Below are 18,645 nucleotides of genomic sequence, written 5' to 3'. Positions count from 1 at the left end.
CCTGCTGAAAACTCACTACAGATCCACCACAACTCAGTCAAAGTGCTCGCCCCTCTTCTCCACCGAGCTCTGGCCTGACTGCCGCCACGCAGTCCCACATCGCTGCTGGCAGAGGCTGCACCTCAGCAGCCCTCCCGCCTCTCATTCACTCACTCGCTCAGGGGCGACAAATGGGAAAACACTATTTTTACTATTTTTTTTCCACACTTTCAGCAAACACTGGGGTTTTGTGGCAGTTGCCACAGACAGTTTTCATTTCAGCTGCACGGATAAAGAAGGAGGAGCGTGAGCCAGGGCGCACAGAAGCGATGCGTGAAGCACAGTTGTGCCCACAGCCTGGGACTGCCTGAAGTCTCCCTGTGAAACCACATCCTCCTCCTGCTTTCCATGAAAAAGTACAGCTGGTGGCATTTCTGATCACAGCAAGATGGTGGAGATCCCGTATGAGGAAGAATTATGTGAACTACGGACAGGATCTGTCTGCGTTTTCCATGCATTAAGTTTACATTATTCTGACGCCCTGGAGTTTTTAAATCTTTCAAGTTGTTTACTCTAACAGCATCTTTGTGACATGGTCAATCCTTGTTAACACCACTTTCCACATAGGAACGGCATTACACACAAAAATGGCAGCAAACAAAAGTGAACTTGGGTCTTGGGGCATCATTGCCCTCAGTTCTGGGCAGGTTTCAGCAAGCTGTATGACATTTCCTGAATCCTCTATAAGCATGCATGTGGCTGCATTTTTAATGTCACAAATAGAAAGAACTAAATTAATCAAGTCTTCAGCATTCAAACAGCAGCCAAGGGGAGGAGGAGATACATGGAAGGCACTGGCTGTGAGACAAACTATGTGCAGAGCACTCAAAACCAGAGAATAGAAGCAGATGAGGGTTGTGGGGCTCTCAGTCCCAATCAGCCACTTTCAAAATGACTCCACACAACTGGGAAAAGCAGGCCTGTTCACCAAAAGGTGACCTTTGCAAAGTGCTTCAGAAGGTGTTCCATCAGCACGGGCTTGCATTGGGCCAAAAGAAACTCTGCCCTTTGGCATCAGGGTGTACCTGAGGACCTCATTAGCACAGCTGTGGGTCAGTAGAGAGATGTTTTTCAGGCTCTACATGGCAGCTCATGGCTCTGCCATTAGTTAAACAGCAGGAAATTTCCACTAGCACTACAGAATGCAGCGGGACAGAGTCACACCATGATTTAGCTGGCACGGGTTCCCCGAGGCCTCCAGCCCAGCCCCTACTCAAAGCAGGGCCAGCACAGACCACAGCCTTGAGCAGTCCCATCACGAATGTCTTCAAGAACGGAGATCCCGCAGCCTTGAAGGGGGCACTGTTTCAGTGCTTAAATAATGTCATTGCAAAATGTTTTTTTCCTAATATTTAATTAGCTTCTTTTCTTGCAGCTCGTGTCCATTGCAGGGTTGCCTCTTGTGATTTGAACAGTCTCCATCTTCTGTACAGTCCCCACTAAGAACATGGCTCATATTGACTTTCACTTAGTGTTGTTAGTTCCTTAATTCCTTAGATCTCCCTCACAGTTAGCCATAGGCCCTGGGAGTTATTGATCTGCCACCCTACCTGCTACCTACAGGGCCAAATATTGACACCGCGCAGATAAGACTCCATAGTCAAACCCCGGCGGCAAACACTAAGCAACATTCATATTGAGAAAAGACACCTTAGGAGGCAAGCAGTCACTCAGGTCTACCTTGGCACCTTCTCCAGGACACAGTATTTGTGCTGTGATCTGCAGCCAGGACCCTGACCCAAGCCTGCCTGGGAGAGCAGAGGTTTTCCCTGATACCATCAGTACCATCGCTGGTCACGAGGACTAGGGACCAGCCAAGAATTTTTTCCAACACTCTCTCATCTTTGCCATCACCATCTCGACAGGTCTTCTCTAGCCCACAGGAACCCATGCTTTATTTTGCATAACTATACGAGGAAATGAAGCAAAGTCTTCCGCTGAACATTGCAGCCCCAGGTCACCCACAATCTTCTGATGATAACTTTAATCTGCATTCAATAACTTATGATCTCATTCTGGTTTGGTTTTTTCTGTTGGTTGTTGTTGTTTTGTTTTGTTGTTGTTTTTGTTCAATGAAAACGACGAAGAACATTTAGTTATGAGTCCTTTTCCAGATGCAGAAAATGGGTTTCTTTTATTCCAAGTCAAAAGGGCCAAAATCCATAATTTGGATTCTAGCCTGCCCAAAACCCACAACTGTCTTCCCATTGTGCTCAAAATGCCAATTTACTGTGGTAAAACTCTCTAAAAGGATTACACTGAAGTTCTAATAAAGAGAAGAAATTTCCCACAGCTCTGCATTGCTCCTCAGAAACTGGAATGCAATGGGGACCATTACGAAGTCCTGGAGACACCAGCAGCAAAAGCTCCTGAAAGTGTTACACCAAACAAAGCAGGTGTATTTATTATTTTCCAGGAGGGTGTGCAAATACCAGAATATAAACATTTACACAGGGTAATGGGCACACCTTTGCATGTCTCCTACATATCCCAGCTTGTCATTTACCACTTCACAACCTGGGTCCCTCCCTCAATATGAGGGAGACAAGCCACCGCTGGCAGAGGACACCTGAGAAGCAGAGGGGCTCTTCCTCCAGCCTCACCCTGAGAGAAACCACAGCTCCGTCTCCTGACAAGAAAAGGAAGGTATACCAAAATAAATGCCCATGAGTGGAGGTCCCCTTGCTCTGCGACCAAGCTGAAATGGAGGCCAGCCCTGAAAGCCAGGACCATGCGAGCGCCGTGTGTGGTGCACCACCTTGCAAAAGGGACATATCCTTCCTTGACAAGGAGTAAGGGATGCTTCAGGCATTGACACTGACCTCTCCTCCCCGCTGCCGCCCAGCTTGCCGCGCCAGCACAGGGGTGAAACACGGTGGGTAGGAGACTGCAACACAGGAGTCTGTGCTTTCTGGCAGTATCGTCACAGGCAGAACCTAGGGATTTCTTCCTGAAAAAAAACTGGGAAGAAGCTGGAAAAAGTGGCATTAGCTGCTCTTGGTTTTCCTGGCATCTGCTGTTGAGCTGCCACAGGGGAATCAGGTAAGAGAGGCAGAAATTCCCTGGCTTTCCACCTAGGAATAAATCACTGTAATAACATGGCTGCACTAAGCCAAAGCCAAGGAAGCAAGGTGGCAGAGAGAATAGGAAAGCCATCTAAAAGAATGATGTTTCTGAAGCTTGGGAGGTTAGAGCAGATTGTAGAGAGAAGTATGAACACTGTCCTCCAGCTTCAGGTAAATTTGATCAACGCTGTAATTCATCTTCTAATTTGTAATCAGACCAGTTAGATTTGATGGATTCCAACGATATCTGAATACAAATACTCCTTTGCACAAATTAATAGCACCGGCCAGTTAACAATTACATGTATGCTGCCACTTTCATGCTGGAATCGGAAGGAAAGAAACTAAAGATTGCATGAAAAGAGTAGCAGCACTTTCTATTCTAATTTAAGCAAAGAAAGAACAGTGTCCTTGAAGCTTTCTGCTGTTGTTGAGCATTCATTTCAGTGAGCTGGCTCCGTTCGTCAGCCTCTGTGCTTCTCTCAGGCGGGCAGACACATCACAGCTGATGGAGCAGCAGCTCTGGACTCTGGAAGGATTGTTTAGTACCAGCTGGGGAATTGGCTCATCTGCAGTAACCTCGTCACGGGGAAAGCTAGCCTTGAGAGACGCTGATGAATGTGGTTGAGTCACACCACAATATTTTTAAGGAAATGGCTTGAAAATTTTATGTTTGTGCAAAGCAACTTGTTCCACTTTAAATGTTGTTTTCATGAATTTCTCATACTGGCAAAAATTAAAAGAATTATTATTTCTTACAATACACACACCCCCACCCCCCAATATTTTGGAACTGAGAGTGAGCTGAAACACTACTCTTTCTCCCAGGCTCTGCATAACATGCTACTGTGGGATAGGTCACTTTTAAATTCACCAGACCTGTGACCATGGAACTCAAGCTCCAGTGCTTACGCTTTCAAGCTGCTCTTAATTTTTACATTCCCTATCACTGGAAAACTAGCCGAGTAAAATACCTGCATTATATTTACCTCCAGCAAAATGTTTGCATTCTAAGAACTGCAAGTCTGAAAAAACCATACATTATTCTCTAACTAATTTCACCCTTCCTGAAGTACTTATAACCACCAAAATGAGGGGGTCTCTGCCTAAAGCTCTGTAATGCAGAGTCAGCTATCCAAATGAAGCCCAAGACAAAAGCAGTTTTTGGAAAACTGGAAACTTTTGATCCTTTGAAATGTGGTGGAGGTAAAGACCAAAGTTCTGTGCTATTCTCACAAGGCCACAGAGATGAATGTCCTCCTCCTCATTCCCCTTCCCTGGCCACCAGAGACTGGCTGGTAGGTACAGTACCGAAATGCTTGCCACATCTGCCAAGGATGGTACGTTCCTGCCTGTGAGAATTAAAATTATTTAACTACAGCTTCCACTTTATCATGAGACAAGCTGAAAGTGTTCCTATACCCATCTCGGCATGAAAACAGGAATGCTGGAAATTTAGCGCTTGTTCCCTAACCACCAACAATGTCAGTACAACTGAAATCAGTCCACAAGAAGGGGAAAAGATCTGAGAAAAAAAAAAGTCATTAGAAACAACTGGCATGAGATGAAGATGAAACCATACATATCTTGTAAAGCTCTTTGCGGCAATAGAACATACAGATAACTACAAGTTCAATCCAAACCAGACAGGATGCCGGGAATTGCCCTTTTCTACCAGCGTCGACAGCAGAATTTACTACTTGAGTCTGAAGATGTATGTTTCAGGGGATAAATCACTAAATCTGAAACAAAATGGCCAGTGGTGTCTTCACAAAGAAGAACAATTTTTTCCGTGTAGGTGCAATTTATTACTAAATTCACCATAACCTACTATTTTGCTGCAAAGATGCTAATACTACCACACTCAGAAAATTAAAAATTAATAAAGCAGATGAAAGCCTTTGACCTACCCTCAGTGGAACATTTGGGAGAAAAATGCATTTCACAGGATGGAGTCAGGCATACATGATTTTCATTTATTTAACAGTGTTGTCATGACATTAAGGCATCTCCCCTTGCAAGAAACTCTCATTATCAGAGACTAAGAGGTTATCCATAGGAGCATTAAAAGACTTTTTAAATTCTGATGTATGACGATTAACTACCCAGTGTAGCAGAAAAAAATGGCTAAACAGAGTCAGTAGCATCACATGTTTCAAGAACAACAAATAAAACTGCAGAAAACCAGGCCAGCCTCATTTATTTTGCCACTAGAAGTGCAGGGAAATGCACATACAGTGGTACCAACCTGAAACAGCACTTCTGAGAAGTGTTGTCAGGCAAGAAATAAAATACATGCGTTCGTTTTCCCCATGGCCTCTGTCAAAGCCAACTGACTGAGACACAGAGATATTCCATTAAACTCACGAGATGCTCCCTTTTGGCTTGCAAGCATCAAAACACCTCACAGCTATGCTTAAATCAGGGCTTTGAGTCCTCTCCAGACCTGTGCGCACAGGACTGCACTTAAAACACTGCTTATGTCTCAGATGATGGAGCTTGTACTGACTCACAGACTATTTCCCACAGCTCCATAAACACTGTTAACTATTACCATGAGTGCTCCCTCCTTGCTGCTGGGTCCTACCCCTTCTGACAATCATTACTCCTCTCGTGCCGTGAGGTGTCAGGACAGTGGCAATACACAGGCAGCACAGAGAGATCAGGTTTGCTACCGTAAATCCTCTTAGCCAAAACCAACCAATTCACTGCCAGAAAGCGAAGCAACAAGTGTCTCGCAGAGGAGAAACAAGTAATTGTAAGGAGGAATCGGCATTACCTTTGACTTAAGTCATTTCTTCACAGTGGAGCTGCAGGATGTCAGTGATTATTCTTGAGAGCAAAGTCTAGAGAGTGAAGTTACAACTTAACCCACAGCGAATGCACACAAAGCTCCCTCCCACGAAGCACAGCTGTGAGGGTTCTTTTTTTTGTGGGGTTTTTTGGATGTGTTTTTTTGGTTGGGTTGTTGGGGTTTTTTCTGTTTTTTTTTTGTCTTTTGAGAGAGAGTTACAATCATCACAGTATAAATAGAAATGGCTGCACTTGCTCCTTTCACTGAAATCTCTGCGAGATCCAACTGGATCAAACATCTCTTCCCAGTCTGTGGCAGCCTGAAAGGCAGGCAGCACCATTGGGGTACCGGGTGACAACTGAGGATATTCACACTCTGAGTGGTCTGACCAGCACTGCAATGCAAAGGCAGAGTTTAGGGAGCCTCTGAGCTCACTTTCTGTCTCATTTACTAGCTTTCCATTAATGATCGTTGCCAAAACTCAGTCTGCAGAGTCAGATACGAGCTGAAGCAGAAGTCTGAAACCAGCCAGCAAGGAGAGAAAAGTCTCTCAGAAAAACACGGGAATGAGAAATAAAATGAATTTAATCAGTCAGAAGGAAAGGAAAAGATCCCTCTGACCTATGCTCTGTTTGAAGATTAGCCCAATACTAAATAATAATACATTAAATAATTGAGTAACTTATTGATAATACATTAATTTTAATAATGTATTAATACCTACTACATTAAAAACGGAAAGAAAAGTGTTTTCCCAGGAAAGTTTGGTCTGTTGTCTCCTTGTGGTTGTACACAGAGATCACAATGAAGCACAGTGCAGAGAGCCCTGACCTTTTCTAGCTGAAGCAGTAGAGCCAGTGTAGTGGCAGAGCATAACCCAAGAAGCAGAGCTTACTATCTTATATCCAGTGCTGGATCCAATCATCTAGGGTGATTACCGTACTTCTGGACACCGGCTAGCATTTCTGCACAGCTTGCACTGTACGAGACAGTCCCACCAGCTCCACACAGCACTAAGCTGAAGGTCTCTTCAGCACCCAAAAACTTTATTTGACATTCACTACAGTCTTTCATTCCTTGTGTTTAACAGGGGCTATGGAAACTACAAAACCAGCACTGTTCATCTCATGAAGAAGACTCCAATTTTTCATAAATAAGAGTACCTAGGAAAAACTTCTTGGGTCACTGAAAAGAAGGAAAATGCTGATCCAGTGGAGCAAAACCTGAAAGTTTTGCAGCAAAGTTTGCCAGAGCAAGGATTTAAACAGAAGATCCAAATAAAGAACAGCATTCTTAGGACCACTTGCCCACCCAATGCCGTATTGCTGAATCAAGGGACAAACCTCCTGCGACCTTCACTGTCAGGGCATCAAGGCATGGTAGTGATACTCAATGTCCCTTTACAAACACCAGCTGTGAAACTGACTTCCCTAAACAATGGCACTATGTTTCGGGGGGAGGGGGGAGAAGTTGGAGAAATATAGTGTTTATTTTTTCATTTGCAAATCATCTATCACTGCAGCACAAAGTAAAATGAAAGTCATCATATTCAACTGAGTTTCAACACAGAAAATAACACTTTTACTGCAGCGGATTTTCATAAACTCATGATGTAAACCAATCCAAAACGCCTACTTGTTTTCAGAAAGTGTCCTGTACCAAAAAACATAGCCTCTTCTGCAGATCCCTTTCCCATTTCTTAGCACATTCTGTGTTACACTGTTTCATGCATTAAAATTACTGCAGACCAAAGCTTAAACAGGACTATGGTGCAGCATTCACCTCTCACAAGTAAATATACCATGTAGAGCTTTAATCAACTTTTGAAAGGGATGCAAAGTAAAGTTAATATAAGAAAGAAATACTAAAGAAAAAGAAATAAAACAAAGTATATAAAGACACAGCCTGATAGGAATTTATCAATGTAATTATAAATGCAGTAAAGCTGGCTATCTGTGAACTTTGCAACTTTATGCACAGAAAATGGAAAAGTTTTGCTAATCAGTTACTGGAACAATCTGTTTGGAATTGTATTTATTCAGCTAATTGAACATTGTCATCTGCTCAGAACAGCTACACTGCAGCTTACTGGTTGGATAGTAAAGAAAAGCAGGTAAAAAAAAGTTAAGTGGATGTTAATGCCGAAAAATAATAAGATTATAAATAAAAAGGAAATAGCATTCTTATTTTAATTTGTATCGAGGAACTTTCTGCTCATCTAAGCCTTTTAAAGCCCTTTTAATATAACAGCAAATAATCCTGGATACACTGCTTGTCCAACCCAGGTTTTACTTCAGCTTTACCCTGTTTTCTTATTTCCAGTAATGCACCACCTTTGCATTAGAGCCTCTCTGGAGCCCCGGCACTTCACAACTAATCATTGAAGTGAGCAAGCTATTGTAAAAGGCTTAACAAGCTTTAGCCCTCAATCTTGTGTTGCGATTACCTCAGAATAATTACTTCTGGAGATAACTGATGAAGATCATATTAGGCTAAGGCAAAACAGAGACCCGGCTAAGTGTAAATCAATTACAGCTGAAAAGAGACAAGAGGGGACAAAGATATTACAGGACTTTTGCTATAATTTATGGAGCAGTCGTGGAGAATTCGGTTAATTTCTCGTACTTACAATAGCTGTCGGAGTTGAAGCCAGCACACAGTAGAGCACAAGAGGTGAAATGAAGCTCTCATCCTCTGTTCCAGGATACGGTTTCATCAAATTGCCGTCCTGACAGAAGAAACCTTGGATATGCACCTGAAAAGTATCGGTGCACTCGAAGTAGTAGGCGAGCAGAACAGTCCCGGCCATGATGACAAGCTGAAAATACAGCATGGTCACACAGAGACGTTAGTCGCTTTTTTAACCGATGCATCTATGCCTTCGAGCCACTCTAGCCCTGCAGAGCATCCTCCCTTTACCGTCACCCCGACAGCCCTCGCAGCAACGGTGTGCCAGCATGTGCGTTTCTGCGCACCCGCTCAGCAACATCCGTTACATAAACCTTTTGGCAAACGGCACTAATGAACGTCTCGGAGAGGAGCGGGTCCGTAACGCCGCTTGTCGAGGGACGGGAGCTCTGACAGCTGCTTTGTCAAAGGCCATGTGAGTGTCAGCAGCAGCGACGATCAATGAAAGCTCGCAGGACGAGGGGTAGCGCTGCAGGAGCTGACAGGGACAAGCTAAAACCTGTGCACAGCCGCAGGGAGCTGGAAAGGATTATTACAAAGGATAAAGGAAGTTCAAGCCAAAATGCTTTCCCGCAGCGGCTGTAAGCCCGTGCTGGGGAACGTGCACCCTGTGCTAACCCAGAGGAGCTCTCTGCGTCCCCGATGAGGACTCATCCAGAGGGAAACCTGCCTCCTGCCACTCACCTTTCCTTGGAGCCGCTGCTTACCAGTAAAGCTTGAGAACTCTACTTTGAAATCCCGACTCCCTGAACAACGGGTTGGGGTGACACCGCCTGACTTCCCTGCTCCATCACAGCTGCCTCTGAAAAAGACTCTGGCTCGAGCCTGGATCTTCATCTTCACACCTATAAACTGCAAGGGGCCTTTCGTGTCTCTTTTTTGGTTGTTTATCGCTGGCTAAACAGGCTGGAAAACAGCTATAAACTTTTTTTGTATATACCCACTGTTACTGCGCCTGAGCTATTGTCGGTGTCTGTGCCTGCTTCCCGCACTGCTTCAACAGCACATCCCAACACCATCTCAGACTGTCACTGATCTCACCTCATGAAATTAAGTGGATATACTAATTCATCATTCCTGTTCCCTCTCTGCCAGACCGCAAAGGAAATCCCATGTCACAATCCTCATCATTTACAAAAATAGCAATATTGATTTGGAAATTATGACAATTAAGGGATCTGATTCGGAATCCTCTTTACAGAGACTAGTGCCTTCTGCCACTATTACAAGAGTTGTCACATATACAAGTTTTCTTGCCACACCATAGAAAATAATAATAATAATAAAGAAAGTGAAACAGTAAACTCCAAAGTGGCTTGGGTTTTGTATTTTGCCTCCAAGATTTCTGCATCAAAACTGTGTTGCTGTGAGATTATTGTAATAATAAATTTAATAAAAAATAATTTTGGGAACTCTGTCTCAAAGGTACACTTACAAGTGATCCCTGCATTCCTCTGTCCTAACCTTGCACATAATGCTCTGACACACAAGACAGCCATTAAAGTTGTCGTATATTTGAGTGGCTGTTGGACTAAAATTAGAAAAAAACGCATGAAATAAGAGAAATCGCTGATGAAAGTAGAAGATCACAGAATCACAGAGCAGTTGAGGTTGGGAGGGACCTCTGGAGGTCACGTGTTCCACTCCCCCTGCTCAAGCAGGGACACCTTGAGCCAGTTGCCCAGGACCACGTCTAGATGACTTTTGAGTATCTCCAAGGATGGAGACTCCAACCTGTAAGGTAGACTTAAGCAGGGCAAAGTGAAGCCAAAGTTGAAAGATTCTGCACCCTCCCCCACTTTTTACCTTCAAAATTAACAATATAATTTTGTAGCCAGATTCTAAAAATTAATTCCACCCCTGGACAGTGCAGCCTGGATTGTTTAATGTTTTTAGCTCAACCAATTAGCTCTCTGGATTCAAACATCAACTTCTGCTTATTACAGAATTATGGTACGAAGGGAAATTTATAGAGACAAAGCACATAGCCCCTTTTTAGAAGCTTAAGCAAATAGGAATCTACATAATTATTTCCTCAAAAGATGCATATTCTCTCTTTATCCCACCCTGATCTACAGCATGAATGTAATACATCAATATAAAATGTTACTCAAGCATTTGTTTTCTGAAGATTTTGGCTTTGCTGATGATTCAGTAACTTTAAGATCCAGAACTTTGAAAGCCACCACCCCACAATGAATTGCAGATAAGCTAACTATGTACGGTCGGTCCAGGGCAATTGCTCTCTGCTGCTCCTTCCCACTCACACTTCTCCTATGTCCTCTGGTGTCCATTGGAGACAGCTGGAACTGGCTGAAAACTCAAAAGATTTAGTCTGTGTACTTTTTTTCGTATGCAATATCTACCTCTAAAGGTGTGTGAACAAACGTACTGTCTCACATAATTTTATCTGGATTGTATAATAATAGCTTTAGATGGAACTGCTGAAGTATTCAACTTCTTAAATCTGTAGCTGAAAAACTACTTACTTTTTCCACCTTTCGTTGCTTATCCTGATATTTTCAAGACTCCATACCTGTCCCAAATGGTATTTTTTTAAACAAATGTAAAGCAAGATGCTGTTACTTGTGTATCCCCCAAAGACCTTTACAGCATCCTGGATGAGTTAGTGGGATTCATTATAAACAAACAGAGTCCTGTAATTAGGGATTTAGAAGACCTCAGTTTAACTCCTTGAGCAGCTATAGATCTCCTGATCAACTTTGGGCAGCTCAGTTTTATAAATTAACATCAGAGGAAGGCAATGACACTCTCACTACTCTACCTGACGTGCCTAGGTAAACACGCTCGAGATTACAGTATGCCTGGATATAGAGGTATTTGAGCTCAGCTGCAGCACCTCATATGCCCGGGGCTGTCAGAAGCAACCTGACCCACTCCTCTTACCCCAAACACACCCCCAGACATCCTTGAGGTTGCCAGCTCCAGCCAGCAGACACAGGGGAGAGAACAAGAGACGGTACAATAGAGACAGCTGGGTTTTCCCCTGTTACTGGGAAAGGCAGAAAGCAGGTACTGAACTTATAGCCTTCTTTGGGCATCATAAGGAAAAAAATACTTTTTTAAAAAAATATTTTTTTTTTATATAGGAGGAAAATTTCACTTATCCCAAATGTGCTCCTAGCCAGCGGGTGCAGAACTAACTTGACTTTACCTGTACCGAATGCTGCCTCAGCGCTGCATGAAAAACCCTCCTGAATATAAAATAGAGCTCTAGTCGGACTTATGTCAATACTGACCTACACCACCACAGATACCTCAAGAACAAACCCAATCCTGGTCACACTTCAATTTCTGCACTTTGTTCTTTAGAGAAAGAAAAAACATATTATCTGCAAAAAGAGATCTGAATTGAGAAAACATGAGGTCCCCCAGGTGATGCCCACCATCTCATGGAAACGGCAACAGCAGACATCAGAAATTAGACCTCCAGCTGAACAGACCCTACCACAGCCCCATGATGACAAGGGATGACGTGAGGTACAGAAAGGACAGCCCAGTTATTACCACAAATGTGAGCAACATTTTTGCTGCTCATACAGTCAGTGAAGACCTCGCCGCATCTGTGCGGCATGTTCTCATGCCTCACGTTGAGTATTCACTAGTCTAAGGAGCTTCTTAGCAAAAGGCAAACAGAAATATGGAGAAGTTATTTTCTTTTTCCCTCCCCTCCCCTCCCCTCCCCTCCCTTCCCTTTTCTCCCTGTTTTCAGGTTTACAATCATTGAAGGAGGCAATGAAGAAGAGCAGGTAATCTGACAATATCTTAAGATACAAAACATCCAGTTACATAATTCAGAAAACACAACACAGTTTAACACTGACATTTTGCATGGTTTATTTATTAATCCCTATCAACTCATTTCCTTGAGTTTACTCGGGAAAAATTAAAAATGCTCAATAATTCACTTTAGAAAAGCAGCCAATGAATACAAGTATCTAAGCTGCTTAATGGCCTCTATTACCACAGTATTTAACCATGTCATAATCCTTAATATTTGTCATCAGTACTCCATGGTAAGATAAGAAAATGCTCTTATCACCATTTCACAGAGAGGGGACAAAAGCAGAAGACATAAAATGACTGCCCTCAGGTCACAGTAGAGCCTGTGGCACAGCTGAGATTTACCTTTCTTCTGGATCAGATTTTTCTGGATTAGTCAATAATCTGCACATGAAAAAGCTCAACGATACACGATAGGTCCTGATTCTGCAGAAGCTCATTCATGACAGTGTTAAGAAAATATATCGTGTCTGATTCAGCCCCATTTAAAAACTCCTGCTTGACTTTATATCAAGCCTGACAAGCTGGGCTCAAACAATTGACATGTGTTTTCTCCTCAAAGCCAGCTATTTAAATGGATTAATTCTGCAGCACTTAACACCTGTCCCTCACCACACCATTAAATTCTCCACGGCTCTACAAGCGCACACCGGTTCTGTCCTTGCAGACCTCACCATCGCTGCACACCCTTGCTCCTCTTTAAGTCATGGGAGTTCTCTGCACTCTAAAAATCACTTTCTTAAATGTCCAAGAAATATGAAGCAAGTCTTGTAGTCTTCTTTAGGCAACTGGTAACCGTTTGGTGCAGGTGCTAACCGGGTAATAGTGTAAGACTGTGTCCTGAGTACAAAGAAAGAGCATCTTCAAAGTAAGCCATGCAATTCAGTTGCACTAATCCCAGGGCTACAGGGATATATCCGCAAATCCTCCCCTTCACCCTAAATACTCTGACAGAGTAACTCAGAGACCACTCCACACCCCAAACAAAATTATTGCAATACCAGATAGTGGGACTGAAGTCCCAGACTGCATACACTCTCTTTGTTCGACTACAAAGCACTTCCCAGTTCCCTTAAGAAAAATTGGAAGATCTTTTTGTTTTGGTTTGATTTGGGTTTGTTTTTTTTTTTTTTTTAATGTTACCCATAGAAAAGAGGCCCTCATTTTGCAAACAACAAAGCAAGAGGCCAACTCCATGTGGGAAAGGGACATAAAGCTGTAAAAGACGGAGATTAATGTTAAAAGGCAGCAGACACGGTGGGAGGCGGAGGTTTTTGATCAACCTATGCTGAAGGGTCCCCCAGAGTTCTTCATGGAGGAGAAAGGAATTGAGGGAGCAAGGGAAGAGGCTGTAAAAATTTCTGGTGTACTCTCTAGCCATACAATCTCTATGTGCTGTAAGAGACATACAGCCACTGCAAAAATCTCCTTTTGCTGTGTGCTTTGTCACTCATACAAATCATAATGCAAATCCATATGAATGAGCTTGAAAGCTCCCAAGTACTGCTGGTATTTATATATAAATAGATAAATTCTCTCAGCTTATCAGCCTTCCCACAGGCTACTGATAATATATCTTGCAATGCCTTTAGTGTGCATGACTGATAATTGGAAAATTGTTCTTGCACACAAATGACAAGATAAAAGACTACATTTTCAATCCTTCTGAAAGAAACCAAGCCAGTATTTTGCATGAGGTGTTCCTTAGGGGATAGTCAATGATATTGATGGACTGTCTACCTATTGATACCCTTGCTCAGTTTGCTTCCAGCAAGCTTCAGAGAGTTTCAGTTCATGAACTTGGGAAGAATTTCATGAACTGAAACTGCCACGATTTCATGAGCAGAGCACCACAAACATGCAGGAGCGTTTTCAACTCTTCGCACACATGCTGTGGCCCACTGTTCCACCCATCTTAATCAGATTTCTACCTCCCTTTCTGAACAAACTCTAGTGACCAATCGTTACGCAAAGCCTGAAAAATTTTGACGTGCTTTTTTGAGCTAGGTGATGACAGCATGACTCTTGGAATGGACACACTGGGGCATCCAACAGACCTAGCATATCTGTGTCGCAAAACCAGACAGGTGAGCTACATATAGGACTCCTAAGCTACTGCTGGAAGAGTCTGTCTTTGCTCTCTGCTGGATACCATCAGAAATATTTAACTGTGCATCCCAGACTGGTTTGCCCAGGGATGGGTCCGGGTCCCTCTCTGTGAAGGAAGCCAGGCTGTTTTCCCTCAGAGATGGGAACTTTAGTCTTGCCGCTGCAGCAGAAGGACGTTAGAAGCACAGCAAATCGGAAGAAATCACATGGATTGTTAAATTTCATGACCCACTTTTACCTCTCTAAAAGCAGATCAAGCCTCTATCCAAAAATTACTGAGGCTGTTTCCTGAAGCATCCTGATTAGGGTGATGCCTCAGAAACTCATGCTGGTTCAGGGGTCAAGAATTTTTTTGTAAGTGTTGTCTATACGTATTTGTGGCCAACTGATATCCACTTACTAAATCATCCTTCACCTGATACAGGTTTCTTACCTCTAATACTTACCTGGATATGCTACAGAAGTGTGAAGGTTAAACCTTTTAAGGCATGTCATTTGTGATCTGACATAAATAGAGAAAGAAAAAATCTCACTAGTTACATTTCGTTTTCTTAAATAATCAAACTTCTTTCAAAGAGTGGCAGAAGAATTACAGACTCCTGGAAAATTCTGGATTTATATGATTACATGATAATTTTACTTAAAACAACTACTTGGACAAGCTTTTTCACAGTATGTCTCTGGGAATTTTTTTCAGGACTCCTAAAATGGCATATACCAATGCCCTGAGTATAACTTCTTACGAAGGGTCCTACATTTTCACATTGTAGAGTGGTCGAGTGGTAAGGAAAACATTGAACACCCCCTCAGACAAGCCCATCCTTCCAAATAACAAAGAAGATGGAGACAACAATTAATTAGAAGGCCACCTGATCCAGATGTGCCAGCAGCTAAAAGGCCCATTTTCGCAGGGAGGTGTGAGGGTAGTACGTACCTATGTCCCATTAGCGTTAATGGGAGTTAGCAGTGTGAATCCTTCAGGGATCAACAAAAGACTTGGTCTCTACAGCAGTTTGTTAAGCATCTGTTCTGTACCATTTTATCACAAATGACATGCCTTAAAAGGTTTAACTTTCACACTTCTGCAGCATATCCAGGTCTGTAGAAAGAGCAAGAGCGTTATCAGACAGTAAAGGCTCTTACAGCCTCTGACCACAGTGAATTAATGTTTTTAATGGATGTTAAGGATCTGGCCGACTGTGTAATCTTTTAGGTTGCCAAGGGACTGGATGCAGCAAATAATCTACTTTTTGTGAAAATACTTAAAAAAAAAAAAAGACAAGAGGAACGTGTAATGAACAAATGCTTCACTTGGAGACAGTGAGAAAAACAGCCAATATTGGACTTCCCCTTAATGGCAAAATAATTCCAAGTGACTAGTTCCATTATGCCAAATATTCACAAATTTTACACCATCTGAAAAAAATATGAACGCCAATGAGCTTTGTAAGTCTTCAGAAGTGTTATCCCTCCCCCACCTGATAAAACTGACTTTGCAATCTGATTCTGAAATCAGTTTTCCAAGCAACTGCAGCACACAGAAGTCATGGTCTGTTCTGAGAAGAGCCAATTACAGGACATCGCTTTGTTACAGGAGTTTTCAAGTACAGTCAGCGTGGTGGCACAAGCTGGAAAGCAGCTTGGAGGCAGAGAGGGGTTATTAGTGCACACAGGCTTTTGAAGCTGAGGCTGTGTAGAAATCAGAGCGGTCTCTGCAAAGCTTCTTACAAGTCCATTTCAAGAGCTAATTGTATTATTTCACCATTTTAGTAATTAAGTTGGGACTAGGTAGAGTTTATAAGGCTGAAGAAGACACTCGCAGACAAAAAAGAACTTTGTATCTTCCTAAGGAGTTTGTTTCAGGAAAATAAGTTTTGTGAGAGTTGTATGGCCTTTAAAAATACTGACAACTGGTTAAAAACTGCTTCAGCTTTTTTTTAATGTAACAGTCCTTGAAGATTTTCTATGTGCTGCACTACAGAAACTTAACATTACCTAAGAGCTCATCCACATAAAGAAGACTGATTTCTCCAGCTCTAGTTATGTAGCAAAAGCAGTACAGTTCTTCTGATGGTAGAGACATAAAGGCATAAAAATGCTGTAACTGGTACAACATTTCTTGTGTAGGAAATCAAATAAATAACAGTACGAGGCACCTGGATTATCAGGTGTAACTCAATCCACTCTACATGCTGCTGCTACTCTCTCAGTTTAAAGTTCTCAACATTTTAATTTGTACACCCTTATATTTTATCAGTGATTCTTATGCAATAAACTTAAGCCTACTTTCTTTGATAGGTAACTGTGACCCGTGGATCGATCACAGGCTGAAACTGTCAGCTCGAAGGGAGGAGGGATGCCTACCCACACACTGTGCTGCGTATTACAACAGCGTAATAGCTTTTTATGTAGCCAAGGTCTGAGTATAAAAATGAAGGAAGCCCAAAGCATCAGAGACAAGTATCTTTGCATTTGCTCAGGTGCCCAGGCAGGATAGGAATAATCGAAGATACTGGGTCCAGTTTGTTGGACACAGTGTTTGTTGGAAGCCTGATGAAGAGCTGGTGGATTTCTCAGCTCCAGTTGCTGGGGGTCCATTACAACCTATAATCCTCTGGCACTCCTGTTAATTAAAACAACATTTTTCACCTGGCATCTGTCTTTTCAAAGTTAATAATTCTCCATGTTGACACAAAAATCTAAGCTGCTTATGACCTCTGCTATTATTTTGTGTTTCCACTACAGATGGATTTGCCTGCAACGGCTTTTGTTTCTGTCTCTTCCATTGATTCTTTTGCGATCTGTAAGAAGATGGGAGGAAGACCACCTTCTTATCGATGGTACTCCTGGGCAGGTGCCTGGCAAGGGCAACTCCTACAGGTATCGCAACAGGTGATGCAAACATGGGCTACTCCGGAGCCCATGGGCTACTTCTGGAGTAAGAAGAGCTCAGAAAACATCCCCCACCCTTTCAAGGGACCAATTACAACATACCATGAACAAACTCAGTAACTCCTTGGCTGCCCTCCCTCTCAGACTGCTGACAAGGATGCCAGAGCATGTTCCAGCCCTTAGGATGATTCCACCTCAAGGTTCCACACCAGATGAATGCATCACATGATAATGCCCTGCCAAAAAAACCCCACCCTCAGAGTCCACAAATTTTCCTAGATCCACTGAAATGTGACACTGACTTTATCAACTAAGAAAGATAAATGACATCAATAGCAGTTTGCCCTCCTTTCTCTATCCTACATACTCTACTTGCTTAGCACACTTGTTTGTGGTGGAGAAAGTTCAAGAGATGGACATACCTTGTTTCAAATCCTCGGCTGTTGGCTGTCTACTACAGCAGAAATGGATGTGCAAGCCTTTGTCATCTCATGCTGTGCTTGTCCAAGAACCACATACCTGCTTCTGACCAAACAGTGGATGAACGATTCTATCCTATTGTTTTTTTCCCCTTTTGTCACTGGTAACCTGTGACCATTGCCTTTGTAAGGAAAGGGCACCTTAATTTAAAGACTATAAAAAATTCTTTTACAAACAAAAAAGGAAAATTCTTTATAGATCTACTATGCTGTTTCCTGAGGATGCTGGTAATGGTGATGCTAACTTGCCCATTCAAGAGCCACCAAAGGAATGCATGTATGTTATAGGCCTGATCAAGTGCCCTCTTTGCTCATATGTTGAGCTAAGTGTAAAGTGGCACTTCCCAACCAGTCCTGCCTTCCTCTTAATTCTTTGTGTTACTAACTTCAGTACAAGAAACTGTACACATCTACATAACTCAAGGTCTGCACTTCCAGCTATTCTGTAGCTGTTCAAACCACAGGCTGATGTACAGCACCCATTGGATCCTGTAACAGATGGACATAAGTTAGGGGTCAGATGGCATTCCTAGTTTTGTTTTCATGTTAAGGCTGTGACACCATTGAATGCTGCTTCACAGCATCCTCTCACTGATAAAAATCAGTGCTTTAATGCTACTAAAGTTGCTGGCCTTTTCCCTTTATTAACTCTCCTCTATTGATGTTCCAACACAACCACATACATGCAAAAGTGTAACATATGCATGGCACTGCCATATGAAAACCCCATGCGGCCACGAGCTGCAACAGCCTTTCTTCCTTCACAATCTCCCTG

General features: G+C 42.7%; 1 protein-coding gene across 1 annotated transcript in view; it reads right to left on the bottom strand.

Moving 5' to 3' along the window:
- LOC104285357 (lipid phosphate phosphatase-related protein type 1) overlaps positions 1–18,645 on the bottom strand; it is a 72,349-nt gene that overhangs the window by 26,337 nt on the left and 27,367 nt on the right. Inside the window, exon 2 of the mRNA XM_009883806.1 lies at positions 8,528–8,716. Coding sequence (XP_009882108.1) covers positions 8,528–8,716 — 189 coding nt within the window. The remainder of the gene's footprint in view (positions 1–8,527; positions 8,717–18,645) is intronic.

This window comes from Charadrius vociferus, unplaced genomic scaffold (genome assembly GCF_000708025.1).
Source record: "Charadrius vociferus isolate BGI_N301 unplaced genomic scaffold, ASM70802v2 scaffold974, whole genome shotgun sequence".
Lineage (NCBI taxonomy): Eukaryota > Metazoa > Chordata > Aves > Charadriiformes > Charadriidae > Charadrius > Charadrius vociferus.
Note: the sequence above shows the minus strand (reverse complement) of the source record. Positions and strands in the feature narration are given on the sequence as shown.